This window comes from Onychostoma macrolepis, chromosome 04 (genome assembly GCF_012432095.1).
Source record: "Onychostoma macrolepis isolate SWU-2019 chromosome 04, ASM1243209v1, whole genome shotgun sequence".
In the NCBI taxonomy this organism is placed as follows: domain Eukaryota; kingdom Metazoa; phylum Chordata; class Actinopteri; order Cypriniformes; family Cyprinidae; genus Onychostoma; species Onychostoma macrolepis.
Window position 1 is genome coordinate 10,153,924 of NC_081158.1, and position 18,124 is coordinate 10,172,047.

General features: G+C 38.5%; 1 protein-coding gene across 1 annotated transcript; it reads right to left on the reverse strand.

Moving 5' to 3' along the window:
• Positions 1-498: 498 nt before the first annotated feature.
• LOC131538773 (gastrula zinc finger protein XlCGF8.2DB-like) lies at positions 499-7,522 on the reverse strand. Its single transcript, XM_058772883.1, has 3 exons — positions 7,299-7,522; positions 6,245-6,419; positions 499-2,303 (listed from the first exon to the last, which is right to left on the reverse strand). The coding sequence occupies exons 2-3, from the start codon at positions 6,417-6,419 to the stop codon at positions 1,408-1,410; spliced, it is 1,071 nt and encodes a 356-aa protein (XP_058628866.1). The 5' UTR covers positions 7,299-7,522; the 3' UTR covers positions 499-1,407.
• Positions 7,523-18,124: the final 10,602 nt, after the last annotated feature.

The window sequence follows — 18,124 nt, forward strand, 5'->3', positions numbered from 1 at the left end:
TGTAAAAAACGCTCTTTATACAATTTGAGCTATATATATATATATATATATATATATATACACACACATACATATTGAGACTACAAGCTAGCTAAATTGAGCTTATTCGCCGTATTTTATCCATGTCAGCCATTTCACAACGAGACAGGAGCCGTTCGCCTGGCAGAAGCCCCTCCCATGACGCGAATTCGCGTCTGTTGTGAAGTGAATGTCACGCGCGAATGAAGCGAGTAAACTCAAAATGTTCAAGCGTCCAATTACGCGTGAATAGCGCGATTTACTCGCGCAAGTCGCATCTGGTGTGAACGCACAGTAAGAGTTGATATGATATTTAGCCTAGTGATATTTGAAGATTTGCAGAGCTTGCTGTTTTTGCTCCAAGGATGTAAAACCACAAACCATGTCTCTATTTCTATCTGACTTCTACCTTCTGCATTTCACAGGTCATGTCACTGTGACCTGGTCCTGAACTTAATTCAGTTTAGGTAGGGTAACAGCTGGTGAGACGTAACGGATAAAATCGTTTGACATTTATCGATCGGACATAAACATCAGTTCGGGGAACGCTGCAAAATATCAAACAAGAGGAACCAGTGACTATAGGTTTATTTTGTGGCACATGTAAACCTACAACACTAGCTGAATCTTGAAGACTACATCTCTGAAGTAAATTAATTAGCTAATGGATTTGAATTTAAATGTGTTGTTAACTTTTTCAACTCTCTTCAATGGTTTGTGATGCACCTGCCCATGCATTCCTGAAAAATGTTAAAGGTTACACAGGTTACCACCGATATGAAAATGCACACAGGATGGTACCCAGAAAACAGAATGACATTTCCAAGAAACAACACGCCTTTAAGAACTAATGAGAGTTTCAAAAACTATCTTGCTATTTCATAGGAGCTCCAAAGAAGATAGAGAAAGCCAGAGTCTTGTACCCTGTGTTTATCAGTATCTTTATGTTCGTTGGGTGAAAAAGGAAAACTCAATAAACAAAGTATAAAATTATTTGACTGATATCTGATACAGTAAACGCTATGGGATGCAAGACAAGTTTTGGAAGAAATTCCAACAAAGTTAAAATTGAATTGAAATTAGGTGAATGATTCACTGAGCCATTCATAAACACATTAATTTGCTTCATTCCTGTTTTGAACAGATCAGTTAAAGGATTCAATAAATCAATCATTATATCAGCACAATACTGTAGGGCAGAGGTCTCGAACACAATTCCTGGAGGGCCACAGCTCTGCAGAGTTTAGCTCCAAATCACGTCTGATTGGACGTTTCTAGTGATCCTGAAGACCTTATTTAGCTGGATCAGGTGTTTGATTAGGGTTGGAGCTAAACTGTGCAGAGCTGTGGCCCTCCAGGAATTGAGTTTCAGACCAGTGCTGTAGGGTATCATGATACTACTTGGTATCGTGATACTTCAGCTGATATAGTGTCGTAAGACCTAACCCTAGTGCACTGCAATGCACTTCTACAACGAGTTTTCCAATGACGCTTCAGGTCTCTTTGATACGTGAAACTCTCTTTACACTGAAGACACGTGAAAGGTCTCTCTCCAGTGTGAACTCTCATGTGAGTCTGAAGGTTTCCATTAGATGTGAAACTCTTTCCACACTGAGTGCAGGTGAAAGGTCTCTCTCCAGTGTGAATTCTCATGTGAGTCTGAAGGTTTCCTTTAAGTGTAAAATCCCTTCCACACTGATAGCACATGAAAGTCTTCTCTCCAGTGTGACTTTTGACATGATTCTCAAGGAGTTTACTGTCTGTAAAAGTCATCCCACACTGATGACATGTGAAACAGTTTTCTCTTGAGTGAAGCATCATGTGCCGTTTAAAGTTTGTTTTGTGTCCCAAACTCTTTCCACACTTATCACATGTGAATGGCTTCTCTCCAGTGTGACTGTTCCAGTGATACCTTAGGTTAAGTTCTGTTGTGAAACTCTTTCCACACAGTTTGCAGGTGTACGGCTTCACTCCATTGTGAATTCTCATGTGCCTTTTAAAGCTTCCATGTCGAGTGAAACATCTTCCACACTGAGGGCAGGTGCAAGGCTTCTCTCCAGTGTGGATGCTCATGTGGCTTTTTAGGCTTCCTTTTGTTCTGAAACTCCTTCCACACTGCTGGCAGGAGAAGTCACTTATAGTTTTGTTTTTTTTAGCTGTTTTTCGTGAGGAAGTCTTTTCAGTCTGTGAGCAACTAAATGATTTTTCTCCAGTTGTGAAATCATGATGGTCTTTCTCTTGTGTTTCATCCAATTCTTCACTCTCCTCTTTCATCGCCATCAGGTCTGAAGTGAAAAGAGACAAATACAAGTTAACAATGACAAAACAAAAGACATCAAACATTTAGGCATGTATGCTGAATGAAATACCCACTAAGCTCAGAACCTCTTCTCCATGTTGTTTACTCTTTAATTTGTTATCAGTCAGGATTTAAACCTCATTGTTTATGCTTATTAAATTTATAAACAAATAACTTTTGGCATCTGGTCATGGCATCTTTCTACAAGTGTTATTAGATTTTTCAACAACTCAGACTATGACATGTAAGGGATAATCAACGGCTAGATCCTTTAATGCATGACATGGAGGCAAAGAACCACCCAACGCTAAATCCTGTAATGCACAGCTAACCATTGATTATCCCGCTCATTCCATGGTCATTTGCCAAGTTATAGACGAGTTAAAACTAGTATTGCTCTTTGCAGCGCAATATTTGACCGAATGAGTAAAAATGACAGTTATTTTCGTCACTTACGTTCGTTAGCTCTAGCATTCTGCCCGCTTCAAATCAGATACAGAGATGAAATAAATGAATTATAGCATGCATTTCAGTTAATTATCGAGAGAGAGATGACAGTTTTGTGTACCTGCTTGCTGCGTCTGCACATCTCTCTCTACAAACAATTACTTCAAAAACAGCGATTTTACCACCTCGTTGCTGGGGAATATAATGTAGCGATCTAGTATCTATCTTTTATTTTACTAATAAAACTCACGGGGAAGCGTTGACAAGTTTGTGTGTGTGTGCAGCACAATCTGTGATCTCTGACCTCTCTCTTTCTCTCTCTCCGTGTGTGCGAGTGAGCGATGCATGTTGGTTAGTGTGCATCAATTAAAACAGCGCATTAATATAGAACAGTAACTAAACTGACTTGGAACTACCTGTGCACTAAACGATTTTACTGCATACCTGCCAGCCAATCAGAATCCAGAATTCAGACAGACCATGGAATAAGATGTTTTATCACACAAGTATGGAGTGCCACAGGGCTCAGTATTAGGTCCTCTTTTATTCTTATATGCTTACCCTGGAAGTCATTGTCCTTATATTTTACTATCATGGCAATGATACTCAACCTCTTCTTACTCAACCTCTTCCAACCTCAACAAACTACACATCTCTCCAAGTTAGCAAAGTGTATTAAAGGTATCAAATATGGGATGGCTAGTAATTTTTGTGTACTAATTCTGACAAGACAAAAGACCAAAAAAAAAATCTCCACACATCTAGATCCCAATGGATGGATGTAACAGTACAGTACTTTTTTCTTTTTTTACAATTAACCCATTTAATCCCACCAGTCACAATAGTTGCTGTAAAAAAGTTTTTCCATTTATAAAGCTCTACAAACCGTACTGACTGATGTTTTAGTGCACTTCCTGCAAATATGGAAAAAATAAAGGGTCTCAATTAAATATGTGCAGTTTCACGTAATTAGTGTAAATTGTCACATGACCAGAGCAGTTTATTTCCTGTTTGCACCTTGAGCAGATGATGGATGCATCAAAGCTCCAAAACGAAAGGCTAGTAAAGTATGTTAACATAAAGATATGACAAAGACTTTTGGTACACATTATTTTTAGGATGTCTAGTATTAATATATGCATTTGCATATATTCAGTTTTGTTGAGTGTGGTCATAGAGTGAGTAAACATGTTGATGGTCACAATAGTGACCGGTGGGATAACAGTGAACTTTAATCCAATGGCAGTTGGTAGTGAAAATGACAATAAAATGTTGCAATGACAAAATATTGCACTAAATAAAAAATTCAAATGTTAGAAAATGTTTACTATAATGATGTTGTAATACTCGTAGCATTGATTTAAAAATTTGATGTTATATTTTAGAAAAAAGTAACAATTTTGAAATGCGGTGATGGTTGAATTTTTTTGTTTTTTATCTCAGTGTTCATATCGATGTTGCATAATGTTTTTATGCATAATAGCAACCCTAGAATGTGATCAAACTGTTTAAAATAGCTGAACTAAGATATATAACAATTTTTATGACTGCAGAAATATGTGATTTCAGTACTCTCCATATCCCACCGGTCACTATTGTGACCAAACATAAAACACAATTTTTCACACATTTTTCCAAAGAAATTTCTAAAAATAATTAATGATTATTTCAAAGGATTACTAATGAACATCATTTGGATATTTTCATGTCTGGGAAAAATCTGGGATTAAATGGGTTAAGACTAATTTTTTTTTACAATCTGTTCCCAAGATGAACGGAGGTCTTGCGGGTTTGGAACGACATGAGGGTGAGTAATTAATGACCTTATTTTCATTTTTGGGTGAACTATCCCTTTAATAATATTTAAACTTGATTATTTAGGCTAGTAGTTTTTGCTGTGATATCGAAGTACTTTGATAAAGTGTGCTTTAAAGGTAGAGTAGGCGATTTTGGAAAGGCTAGCGATAGCAAGCTAGCTTTGAAAGCAAGATCCCCACCCTCCCTGAATAATCACTTTGCAAAGTCGCGCCTCCTCCAAAACACATGAACGCGCTCAGGCAGACCAGAGACTAAGCTGCAACACGATGAGAGACAGCGCTAGTAAGGATTGAATGCAATGCTGTCAGATTACCCCATGTCTCATTCACCGGTGAGAAAACTTTGCAGTACAAAGCACATAACGTTACAATAATAATGCCTTTCATTCTCGCTGGAACGTGCCGATGACGTATCATGTCTGTGCAAACAGAGGTATGCAAATACATATTTGACAGGCAGGCAGGACAGCCTATCATAATGCTCGGACCGAACAATTTGACTAGACGAACATTTTATGGTCCTACGCCTTCCAGACGATACTAATACATACAAAATTTTGACCAATTAACTTTGTGATTGCTATCAGGATGTGAAGACACTTTCAACCAGCATAACAAAAATGTTTCTGAAGACAATCACCTATTGCACCTTTAAGCAATAAATGGAAAACAAAGTTACATTTGTTACACAAATTTTACAATTACACAAAAAATGATATATAAAGAAAGTAAGCAAAGAGAACTCTCTTTATGATCACTGGAGCTGTCAATCACTACAGTTCAACAATAGCACCAAAACCAGCACTCAATTAATGATGCTATTTACACTGCTCCAAGAAATAGGCTCTATTGAGATGCCAAACACCTGCAGTGAAGGCAGGAGTGAAATACCTGTGGTCAAGACAGACAGTTCTCATATCTTGTAGTGGGTCAGCCACATACAGTATGAGATCAAAGGTGGATATTGTGCGATTTAGGGTTCACACAAAGTGCTTAAATTTATCTTTTAGAAATGTAAGGTCTGGAATACCTGGAAAACAATTCTGTTTAGTTGAAAAGTGCTTGAAATTAAAAAGTGATATATATATGCAGTTAGCAAGAACACGAAACTATGGAAGCCCGTTTCTGCCACTGAATTAAAAAAGAAAAGGTAATTGCAACTTTTTTTCCTCATGATTGCGAGTTTACATCTCACAATTGAGTTTTTCTCAGAATTGTGATACAAATTCACAATTCTGAGAAATGAAGCCAGACTTGTGAGATACAGTATAAACTCAGTGGGAGTAGATATAAATATAATGCTCTGTCAACGCTATTCATGATCTTGGCAACTGTGATAGTAAAAGCATACTAAAGTTTTCAAAAGAGGTCCACATGTAATACTCATCTCACAGGCGAAGATGTTACTCAAACACAGCAGTGGATGTTTAATATTACAAAAGGTTTCTTTGCATTTATTTTAGATTTATTATCAGTAATGGCTCGCAGTTCACATGGGCAGAATGTGAATGATTATGTTCGTCTGCCACCACCAAAGACCCTTTTTGACTCAGGAAAGACCCTGTTAGGACACTCATTCTTTAAAAATATCATTCACTTCTGTAGAGCTGGACATTTTAATAAGAATCAAATGAGCAAGTTCAGCTTTGAGAATGAAACCAACCTGTTTTTTCCTCACTGTCTTCATTTTTGACTCTGAATGTTTCTTCAATCTTCATGTCTTCACTCTCCTCTTTAATAAACACCATCTTTGTTTGTTCCTCCTCAGTATCTTCAAGTTTGACTCTGAATGATTCTTCAATCTTCATGTCTTCACTCTCTTCTTTAATAAACGCCATCTTTATAATGGTATGTTTAGAATAACAACAATTAGTAGAAAGTAAAATACAAACTAAATCTCTGAATGCATCTCAATCAGCTTTCTGTCAGTCTTATTGACTCCCTTAACAGTGCGCTGACTACTGAACTACAAAGAACACAAACTAAACATTTCATATATTCACTTATAATTGTTTTAAGTGCATAAATGCCACCCATTTTTATTTAGAGGTGGTTAACATTAAAACAAGACATCAAAGTTAATATACCCCTTAATTTAGGTATCACAAAGTATTTAGATTATGTTACTAAAATTAAGTAATCTAACGAAATACGACACAAAATACTTTTTAAAGCATTATTTTGTAATCTGTAAAATTTAAAAGTAGCATTCCCTTTAAAACGGTGTTTTCTCGTTTCATTTAAACTATTAGACATCATGTGGTGAATCAAGCGAAACACTGAATCATTAGCGAATCATTTGCTTCAGTTGATTGACTCGGAAACACTGAATCATTAGCGAATCATTTGGTTCAGTTGATTGACTCGGAAACACTGAATCATTAGCGAATCATTTGGTTCAGTTGATTGACTCGGAAACACTGAATCATTAGCGAATCATTTGGTTCAGTTGATTGACTCGGAAACACTGAATCATTAGCGAATCATTTGCTTCAGTTTCTAAAAGCTCTGCTTCTCTGGTCTTCTCTTCTCGACTGAACTCTGTGACAAACTGCTTCGTGATAAAATGAGCAAAACGAGACGCACCTTGTTACTCTCGTGTGAATAACGCGCTTTACTCGCACAAAATAACGCGCACTGATGTTAGATAATGCATTACAATGTTACATTCAATAATAAAGCATTTCTTTTACAGTTCCTAAAAAATATGAAATTACCTGAACGGTTTGCTGTGACTTTAACGCTGAATGCTTCAAAACACTGATCTTTCCTCAGCCGAGAAACACAGCAGCCGCATGACGTCACAGCTCCACTCCAAAATAAAAGCCCTCATCCTAAAATTACAAAAGTGCGCTGAAATTCACATGCAAGTAATAAAACACATAGGCAGCATTCAGAGTTGAATTCTTGAAACACATATTTAAATCCATGTTGTTTAATCATGTGCTGAAAATAACTAGCAATGAAAGTATTTCACCCACATCTATCTATCAAGGGTCTTTTTTCTATAACAAACCATTTTTTTTGTTTGATGGATTTTTTTAAAGAGCTTTATCAAAAACAATTATTTTACTATTACACGATAAACAAGGTCTGTCGATAAAATTAGACCTTGAGTCACAAACTAAAAACAACAACAACAATCAATTCACACAATTTTGCAGTATACATGAAATTATATTTAGGTGTTGTTGCCACGAAAAAGACCCCTGGTTTTTCAATAAAGCTATAATACTTAAAACATGAAAATAGTGAAAATCAAAATTAAATGAAACAATTCGATTGCTGTATTAAATTTAGACCTGCTCATGTTACATCGTATTTTAATTTTACGTGTTTTTAAAGCGTTGTTCATTATAACCAATCGCACACAATTCTGTTGAGCTTAGGAATGCAGTGGACAATCAGAGGCGTTCAGATTAGTCATCGCTGAATTTGCATGATTTAGTCTAATAAGATGCATTTAGAATGCCCCCAAAATTCAAGATATGTGGGCAGAAAATGTACATATTTATATTATTTCAGTTAATCAATATCACATGAAGAGTACTTTTTTTTTCATAAAATTCACAAATGTGATATTGATTTTATACATCAGTTCAAGAAAAAAGACGTTAATATTAATAGACTTACGTTTTTGACAGCATATTGCCTATTTTTGCTCTATTTCGGCAACAAAAATGGTTCCAAACACAGCCACAGCACTGTTTTGCGTCTCTGAGCAACATGACGGTGTTTTGTTCCTGAATGAATCAACTTTTTAAATGATTCGGTTCAATCGCAATGACTCACTAATTAACAGTGACTTGCTGCCACCTACTGGCGGTTTTAATTTCACATTTAAAGTATCTTTTCATTTTTTAAAATAATTTCAAATATCTTTTAGGATTAAAATATCAAAACGTTATTTATGCATTTGTAATTGCAGGTTAAATACATTTATGTCCTGCATTAAACAGCCTCTAAATGCCTCTTCAGATGCAGCTTCTGTGTTTCCTCTGCACTGCAAAGATGAATTTTGTTGATAATGATTTTATTTGTTTGGTAACAGCCCCAAATGTATGATATTATTCTAATTGACTTTATTGATTAAATATAAGAATTTTACACAAAAGATAATGCACTTCTAGAAAAAAATGGCTTTATAAAAGTAAAAATGCCCATACAGGGTAAAAATCACTTTAAACTTGTTGGAAAAGCTTAATTTCCGTCACTGCTGTGAACTGACCGTGCAGAATATGAAGAATATCAAAAACTTTAGGAGTCAGCTGTCCACGGAAGTCCTGCAGCGCGACACACTCAGCAAAACATTGTCTGATCGTTATTGATAAAATCCCAGAAAATATCAAGATATAATTTTTTTATCTATATCGCACACCCCTAGGCTAGATATTTGATTCTTCTTTGCTTAGTGATTGTTTGGTACACCTAATTCACTGATCATCATAAAATAAGCTTTTATCTTTGAATTAGGTTCTCTCAACGATAACGAGGACAAGACAAAAAATATGAATCATATTTATATAAGTTTTCATTTATTTATTTATTTATTTGAAGGGGACAGGGGTCTGGTTAGGGGGACCCCCGGGGACAAGTCCTAGGGGCCCCCAAGGGGCCTCCCTTCGAGCCGCTTCAGACAGCCGGCTAAGGGTCATGATGCTCAAACTTTTTAAACTGAACCGAGCTGGACGATGTCATCACTGAATTCAACAACAAAATGCCTTTAACTGAAAATTGAGTGTTTAATCTTGACATTTTACATTATTGACACTATTTTTCTATTTGATACTGTAAAGTGCTTTGACACAATCTGTATTGTTAAAAGCGCTATATAAATAAAGGTGACTTGACTTGACTTCCCCAACAGACAACAAAACGGCCATTTTTTGGTTGTTAAAAAAAGGTGCGCTCGTTCAAAACAGTCGCGTTCGATCCTTCACGGGCTGTGCTGATTTCAATCTAATGGGTCTTTTGTGTCTCGTGTTGCAAGTTCAATGACGCAGGTAATGAAGATTCTCTCCGGCCAATCAGTGAACAGCAGCGTTTTCACGTTTTGGTAACGGTACGGCTCGCTTGGAACCTCAACCGAGATAGTACTTAAAAAAGCACCAGGTACCAGGTGATGTACCCAGTGGAAAACCCCCCAAAAGTGAACCGTACCGTGCCATACCATGCAGTGGAAAAGCGCCATATGTGAGGCCAGTCCAGTACCCATACCTGGCCCTACTATATCCCACATCCCTTCATAAAGTGGGACCAATATGGGTCTTATATGTGTTGCCCAGTTGGGCCCCACATTAGCCCCAGTCTAAAGGGAACAATTACTGTTTTATTTACACATGTGAATATCAGGCCCGGATTAACACAGTGTAGTGCCCTAGGGTGACTACATTTAAAGTGCCCCCCCCCCAATACAACTCGCATGCTAGCGCAACATGAACATCTCATACTAAATATCTTTATTTCCATCATAAATGGCATGTATGAGGACTACATGCAAAACCATGTCTAAAAAAACATTGCAAACATACCAAATACAAGACTGTTGCAAGAAACCATATCAACAGCTGAATTCAGCACCACAGAGACGCACAGCAGCAAAACACACCCACTGAACTTTAGAAGCATCTCTAACTAAGCAACCAGCTAAAAGAGAAAACCGTTCAACAAATTCCAAATGGACAACAGCGTCACATATTTGCCCAAAAATAATGGTAAATAAGCCCTTACCTTTAGCAGAACATCTTTTTTCTCGCCTTTGTGCATGCAAAATCATTAATTAAATCCTCAAAGTCCATTCCCTTTACTAGTTCGGATTCAATAGCCAGTAGGGAGAGTGCAGACAGCCGCTTCTGTCTCATGGTTGTCCTGAGTTCATTCTTTACTCTTTTAAGTTGAGAAAAGGATCTCTCGCCCTCGCAGTTGGTAACGGGCAGGGTTAAGAATAGTCTGAGTGCAACGAATACACTTGGGAAAGTAGTCTGTAACCCATTTTTTCGTAGAATTTGCAGCATATCCTCTGGTGAACGATTTTTCTCTTCCCGCACGAAATTCTTGAACTGAAGAAGTTCATCTCCAAAGTCTTTGTCCAGGTCATCTGGATATATGGATGAGAGCGCAGCAGCACGTTTATGCACACCATCACAGTCTGTATCGGTATCAAACAAAACCCCAAATAGTCCATTCAAGTCCCTGTATGCATCAATGCGTTTAGCAAGACAGGACAGCAACCTGTCAATGATCACATTATATGTTTCCACCTTAAATCGCTGACTTCCATTTAGGATCTCGTCATTCTCCGTGGACTCATCTGCAAATATTTTTCTTTTTCTCCCCCGCTGTGTCTCGTGTTGATAGAATTGAGTCACACACTTCATGTCCCGAGATGACTTTTCGAACTGATAAAATTGATCTCTGAGTGTTGCCACAAACGAATGCAGAGATTCCAGCAATCGCTGTGCAGTATCTAAGTTTATATCATGCTTCTGCAATGCGTCACTTGTGGCTTTGAACCTACTCAGCACAGTATCCCATAGATTCGCCATTATTGATGTCTCCAGTTTGTCAAGTTTATGACAAGAGCACAGCAGCCTCACGCTTTGCGTCATTCTTCTCCTCTGCATCTGTTGCGAACCTTCCCAAGGCCTCGCTTATTGAACTGTAGTTTTCTCTCAAAGCTTTGGTGGAGTCAGCTCTACAACTCCATCTAGTATTTGACAGTGGTTTAAGAGTACAGCTGATCTTCACATCCTTGTGGTTAAATATCCGACTCCAACGATGAGGGGATGCGGCACAAAACGCATACAGTGACTGAAGTAGATCAAAGAAATCACTCGCATCTTTACAGCTGTTGTCAATGCTGTTTACACCGACAAGATTAAGCGAATGTCCAGCACAAGGCACATAATGAATCAGAGGGTTCATTTTTTTCAGATGTGCCTGAAGACCGTTATATTTACCAGCCATGTTACTGGCATTGTCGTAACTTTGTCCCCGGCAATTTGACAAGTTTAACCCCAGATCATGAACCATTTTTATCACGCATTCAGCGAGACTTGCTCCAGTGTGGCTGTGAATAGGCTCGAAACCAATGAATCTCTCCACCACTTTCCCTTCCTCGCTGACAAATCTAAAAATGAATGTCAACTGATCAACGTGCGACAAATCAGGGGTTGAGTCTACGATGACTGAGAAATACTTAGCATGCTGAAGTTCCTCTGCAATTCTTTTCTTTACTTTCTCGCCCATTAAGCAAATGAACTCCTCACAAACAGTCGATGACAGGTATGATGTTGTCCCTCGTCCCTTTTGACCATACTTTTCTAAGTGTTCTCTTAAAAATGGATCAAACTGTGCAATAAGTTCCAGCAATCCGAGGTAATTGCCATTACTTGATGAGCACAGATGTTCGTCATCGCCTCTGAATGGTAGGCCTCTCTCACTCAAGAATTTAATTACAGCCACAATGCGTCTCAAGACCTCCTTCCAATATTTGCCCTCAGCATCCCTCTGCCGCCTGAGCGAAGCATCCACTGTGCCCACATTCTTCGATCTGTGCAGTAAAGTCAGCATGCTGTGCCTATGGTTTGCACTCTTCTCATGGTCCGAAATTCGCTCAGGATGTCTCCAGTCAGAGAACCCAGACGTAAAAGCATTACGTTGTGAGGATAGCAGTTTACAGGCAAAGCAGTAAACCATACCTGCTGATGGTGAGTAAATTAACCACTCTCTAGACACTACCTCGTTGTTTGGGAGGAAACAATGCAATAAATCATTGGTAAGTGATCGCGTTTTACCTCCAATACCGATGTCCCGCACAGATGCTGGGTATTTAGGCGCCCTATTCTGAAAGGCCGCAGGACCTTGAGAAATGGCAGCTTCCCTGACGTGGTCTGTGATAGCTCCCCATAGTTCAGGGTCCGTTGAGATGGCAAAGTCCTCTGACGGCTGCTGCACCTGATCCTCCAGCCTACGTGTGATATTATTTCCATCAACCTCGTGAGCCCCATCATCCTCTTTGTTGCCTCCATTCTCCTGCACCTCGTTACCACCTTCGCTCACAACATTAGCTGCTGCTTGAGTAGCTGCTCCACTAGTGCCTTCTGCTGGTGCCGATGTCTCTGTCTTTTCTTCATTTCGACGAAAAAAACTTGATATTGCAGGTACTTTTTGAAGGGTGGCTATGTGTCGTGATACTTTCTCTTTTTAATTTACGTTTCGCACAACCGCTCAACTGATGCTGCCTATCCATTTTCAATTTGATATTGATATTGTAAATTGGCGGGCCGGGCTCGACTCTGACTGGGGGGAGGGGCAAATACACCGTGACCTAACCCAATCACAATTCTTTATAAATGCATATATTTTATATTATTTCTGTATCATCATATCACTAACTGTTAATTTTGTATCTGCATCTCTTCCAGCAAAATAATATATATACAAAACATGAAAAATATTTTTTCATATCTTAATCACTTGGTGCCCCCCTATTGGCTGGTGCCCCAGGGCACTCGCCCAATCCAGTCTATGGATAATCCGGCCCTGGTGAATATGCATAACAAAAAATACAAAATGTACAGAAAGTACTCATTTACAAATAAATTACATTACAAAAATGAATAACGTATACAACTTACCATTTCGTTTTTAACTTGCATCACAAAAATAAACTACAGAAATTATCTTGTTTCATTGACAATATGACAAAAAAAAAAAAAAAAGATATTTATGTACCCATTTTTTCCGCTGTTTTCTCTTCTTGAGAGAAGGGTAAATAAGTTATTGTCTCTCCATTCTCTCCCTGCTCTCTTCTCTCCTCTGTCTCTCTCTCTGGAGTTTGATGTCCTCCCTGAGTAGCTCCACCAGCTTCCACTCACTCCCTCACCTGTCCCGGGACACTCACTCACTCCCTCACCTGTCCCGGGACACTTGCAAATAAACCATGCCTGTTAACAACAACAGTACAATGAATTTCAGCAAAAAAATATGTCTATTAACTTGATTACTTTGTATTTTTAAGTCTATTGGCTTATATACTGTCTTATTGTTTGTGGGCTTTGTGTTAAAAAAAAAACCTGGCTTTTAACACTTTCGCTAGGTATTTGAGTAAATGAAAACACAATACTTACATTTCAATGTGAATTCCCCACAGAACTCTCACCCGCCGTGTTCTTTGAATATAAATTCCATCGTCATCTGCGCGCAAGTGATTCTGGGATATGGTAGGGTGCGAAGTGTCCATCAGATGTACACTTCATTTTCCTGGGAAAAGGAGGGCGCATTTTAAGTCGCTTTTGAATTACGGCAGTCTTGGTGGCGCTGCGGTGACGCGGTGAATGTGGTCTTCGGAGGGCGCTGTGAGTACGCGATCTGTTCCACCTGCACGATCCGTTCTGCGCATGCGCGTAATTACGTAGTAGAAAACGTCACGGTTTCCCTACACTATTGGTATCACGCATGCGATGAAACACTTGCCAGCCAGGCGGCACAACTGGCGACATATTTTTGTAGGCTGCATTGTGTTTTTCATTTAACAGTTCACGGCGGGTCTATTTTGATGTTTTTAAATGTAGCTTACGCTATGCATTACAATGTGTTTAAGTGGTTGCCAAACCAAAATAATAAAGGAGTTGTTACATGAACATTTTGGTTACATGTGGAATAAAGTCTGAGTCTTTCTGTCACTGCAAACCTTCAGTTTCCTCCATACTCCCCTTTGCTATTCATTGCTGTATGGCATTAGGCCTACTTGCCGTGTTTCGATCTGAGGTCAGTAGTGTCATTTTTTTTTATTAAAAGCTGCTAATATTGGTTAACTTTAAGTTGAGTAATTTTGTATTAGTATGGGTCTACATAGGCTAATATATCTATCTATATAATCTAAATGAGGAAAATAATCCCTTCAATGGTGTTTACAGAAGACAATAAGGAACATAATATGCATTTCTGCCTAGACTATCTGCACGTACATGAAGAAAGAACTACAAACAAGTCTGGGGAAACGTTATAGAGTATTTCAAACTGACAATGGAAATGACTTGAAAGAACGCATAGTGTGCACACAGAAGTGACATGAGACGTATTGGTGAACTAGTGAACCAGAGTATTTTTAATAAGAAATGAGAAAAAAAGAAAGAAATTAGAAAAAATTGTCATTCACTCTCACACACACTAACAAACAGTGTGTGGGGTGCACAGTCACCCAGATATACTCTCACACACTAACAAACTGTATATGGGTGACTGTGCACCCCACATCCAGCATTTACTCTCAGGTTGATGGTGTCTCTGCAAATAATCATGAATGTTTCCATGTCCTGGATATTTTCAAAAACGAACGTGAAAGGCTCCTTGGCATCCCACTCCGTCGACTCCATCAGCACCCTCCACGCATTCATCTGGTCATCATTATCCATCAACATGTATGACGGTTCTTGCACCTGGCCAGTGAAAAGCCCAGGACTGTTCCTCACAATGTATTCCGCCTGGTACATATGTTTCAATGTGAGGGGCAGCTCCTCCACTTCTACCTGTTCCTCCTTTGATAAAGTAAAATACCATAAATTAAGACTACCCTATAACATAAGATGTTTTGTGTCTTTCAAAAGGGACCTAAAGACATCTTTTCAGCATAAATTAAATAGTTATTATGAGTTATGGTTTGTATATTATGGTATTTTCATTAGGCTATTAATTGCTAACTTTTGTATTGTTTTTATTTGTAAACCACTTTGAACAAATGCATTTGCTAACTCGTATAACCATAACATGCATAAACAAAATACAGGTAGGTCTCAAAAATTTGAATATTGTGGAAAAGTTTGTCAATTTCAGTAATTCAATGTAAAACGTGAAACTCATGTTATATAGATTCATTAGACACTAAGTGAAATATTTCTAGCCATTATTTGTGTTAATTTTGATGACTATGGCTTATAGCTAAAGAAAACCCAAAATTCAGAAATGTTGGCGGTTACTATGTCTGACTAGATGGAACGTCGTTACTCACAGGCTCACACGTGTTAACTAAAACAATGCTAATATTATTTCAAATACCCACACTCACTTACCTCTTATAACGTAATTTGCAGCCATTCGTGAGACCTTCTTCTTCAACACCAGCCCGTCAACCAAATATTGCCTAACGGCAGCGTAAAGGGCAAACTTTTCTTTTCTTTCGCTGCACTCCATTTTCTTTCGCTGTGAGTGAATGAAAGTCTCGCGGTACAAAGGTGCGCAAGCATGGAACAGATCATGCAGTGTCGTAAATCGTCACAAAAAAGAAATTCATTATGCACATGTGTGGACGGATCGTGCAGGCATCCCGGATCGTGTACTGACAGGCGCATCCTGAATTGGGACAGCTTACGTCGTGACGCTGTCAAAAATCAACAAACAATCAACAACTCCATCAATTGACTTTAAATAGTATAACAGTGGAAAATTCAATAATTAAAAACATCAGAGATTCATCGTCATAAGCAATTATGGTTTTCACACTGTAAATATTAAAGATTTATTATATAACATCTAAAGAAGAATTCGACCAATTATAGTACATTAAAGAAAAACAGAAAGTTCTAGTTCTTCAATCATGCCATTTGGCATCAGTGATTTAAGTTTATGAATCCAAAATGCTTCCCGTTTCAATAGTTCTTTATTTATATTACCTCCTCTACGTGACCCAAAAACCTCTTCTATTCCTATACATTCCAATTGCTTGATGTCATGTCCCAATTCATTAAAATGTCTCGCTACTGAAGAGGTTATATCTTGTCGTCATATACTCGATTTATGTTCGTTTATTCATAATTTCAACTGACGCGATGATTTTCCTATGTATATCTTTTGACAGGGACATTTTAACATATAGATCACATTACCAGTTAAACAGGTAATACAAGACCTAATTTTAAAACATTTCTGTGTTTCTGGACTCATAAACTCTTTACACTTCACCAAATTCCGGCATGCGGCACAGTTTCTGCATGGAAAACAGCCTTGTATATTTGCAGTCTTTTTTCTCCTTACTACATCTGAATTTACCATCATATCTGATAGATTTCGTGATCTTTTAAAAGTGAACAATGGGCAATTATTTTAATTTATCATTTAAAGTTTCATCAGATGATAATATGTGCCAATATTTATAAATAATCAATTTTACTGTATAACTGTGCTCATTGTATGTCAATGAACAATTTACTGAAAAATTTATTTTTTATTTGTCTATTTATTTTTAAAAGATCATGTCTATTCAATTTGTTCACCTTATCCAATGCATTATTTAACCAGCTTTGTGGATACCCTTTAGAACGAAATCGTTGGAATAGCAGTTTTACCTGTTCCTCAAATTCATGTTCAGTACTACAGTTACATTTTAATCTATGTAACTGACTGATCGGTAAACTACGTTTTAAAGGAGTTGGATGATAACTGTCAATAGATAATATTGTGTTTTTATCCGTTCATATTCGAAATACTGTTGTATGTAATGACTCATTGATCTTTGTTACTTTAACGTCCAAAAAATTATGGAATCACAGCTTTTTTCCAATTTAAAATTAATTGGTGGAATTTTCGAATTAATGAACAACATAAATGAATCTAGTTCCTGTTCAGAACCTGACCAAATCATAAAACAATCATCTATATAACGCATCCAAACTTTAATATTTGACTGAAATGGATTGTTATTATAGACATGATCTTGTTCAAATTTACCCATAAATAAATTTGCAAAATTTGGTGCTATTGGAGTGCCCATCGCTGTACCTAGTACTTGCAAATAAAAATCTCTCTCAAATAAAAAATAATTCTTGGTTAAGACTAATGCAGTAAGGTCCACTATATATTGTGATGGTACTCTGCTGTCATCATCTTTACAGTAAAAATTTAGTGCATCCAAACCTGCCTCATGAGGTATATTCTGGAGGCCCCTCAGGACAGACATGGACCGGAACAGGAACACAGGACGGGGACCTCCAGAGCGGAACAGACAGAGGCCATGGCAGGGCTGGGAGCTCAGGCGGCCATGGCAGATGGTTCTTGTGGCCATGGCGGAGCAGGGAGCTCAGGCGGCCATGGCAGATGGTCTTCGTGGCCATGGCCACATTCTTCACCCTACCCAGAGCTCTACTACACCCCCCCAAAAATTTCCTTGGGGAATCCAGGGGGTATCAGGAGCCCTCCAGGGCTTAACAAACAGGACACTGGCCAGACACACAGACAGGACAGCCCACAGGAACAGGAAACCCTCCTGGGCTAGCTCGGAAGCTGAGGCTTCTTCTGGGCATGACAGGGAGTCAGGGGCCCTCACAAGGTCCCTCAGCAACCGCCTCCACGACAGGGAGGCAGGCGGCTGGAATGGCCTCCGTGGCCACAACAAGAGGAGCCGCCTGCCCCAGACGAGTCTCGGCGGACAAGACAAGACTAGGTAAGTTTCATTAAAATGTTCCTGTGGGCAAGACAAGACGGCACTCCTGGCCGTCACGTGTGGACTTGCTCCACGGGGACCCGGGTCTGGACTGGAGCATACCTG

Bases quoted from the DNA above. Each gene is read 5' to 3' on its own strand.
- LOC131538773 (XM_058772883.1), bottom strand. From the start codon at position 6,419: ATGGCGTTTATTAAAGAAGAGAGTGAAGACATGAAGATTGAAGAATCA. The intron at 2,304-6,244 runs GTTGGTTTCATT...TTTTCACTTCAG, and splicing joins AGACAGTGAGGAAAAAACAG to ACCTGATGGCGATGAAAGAG.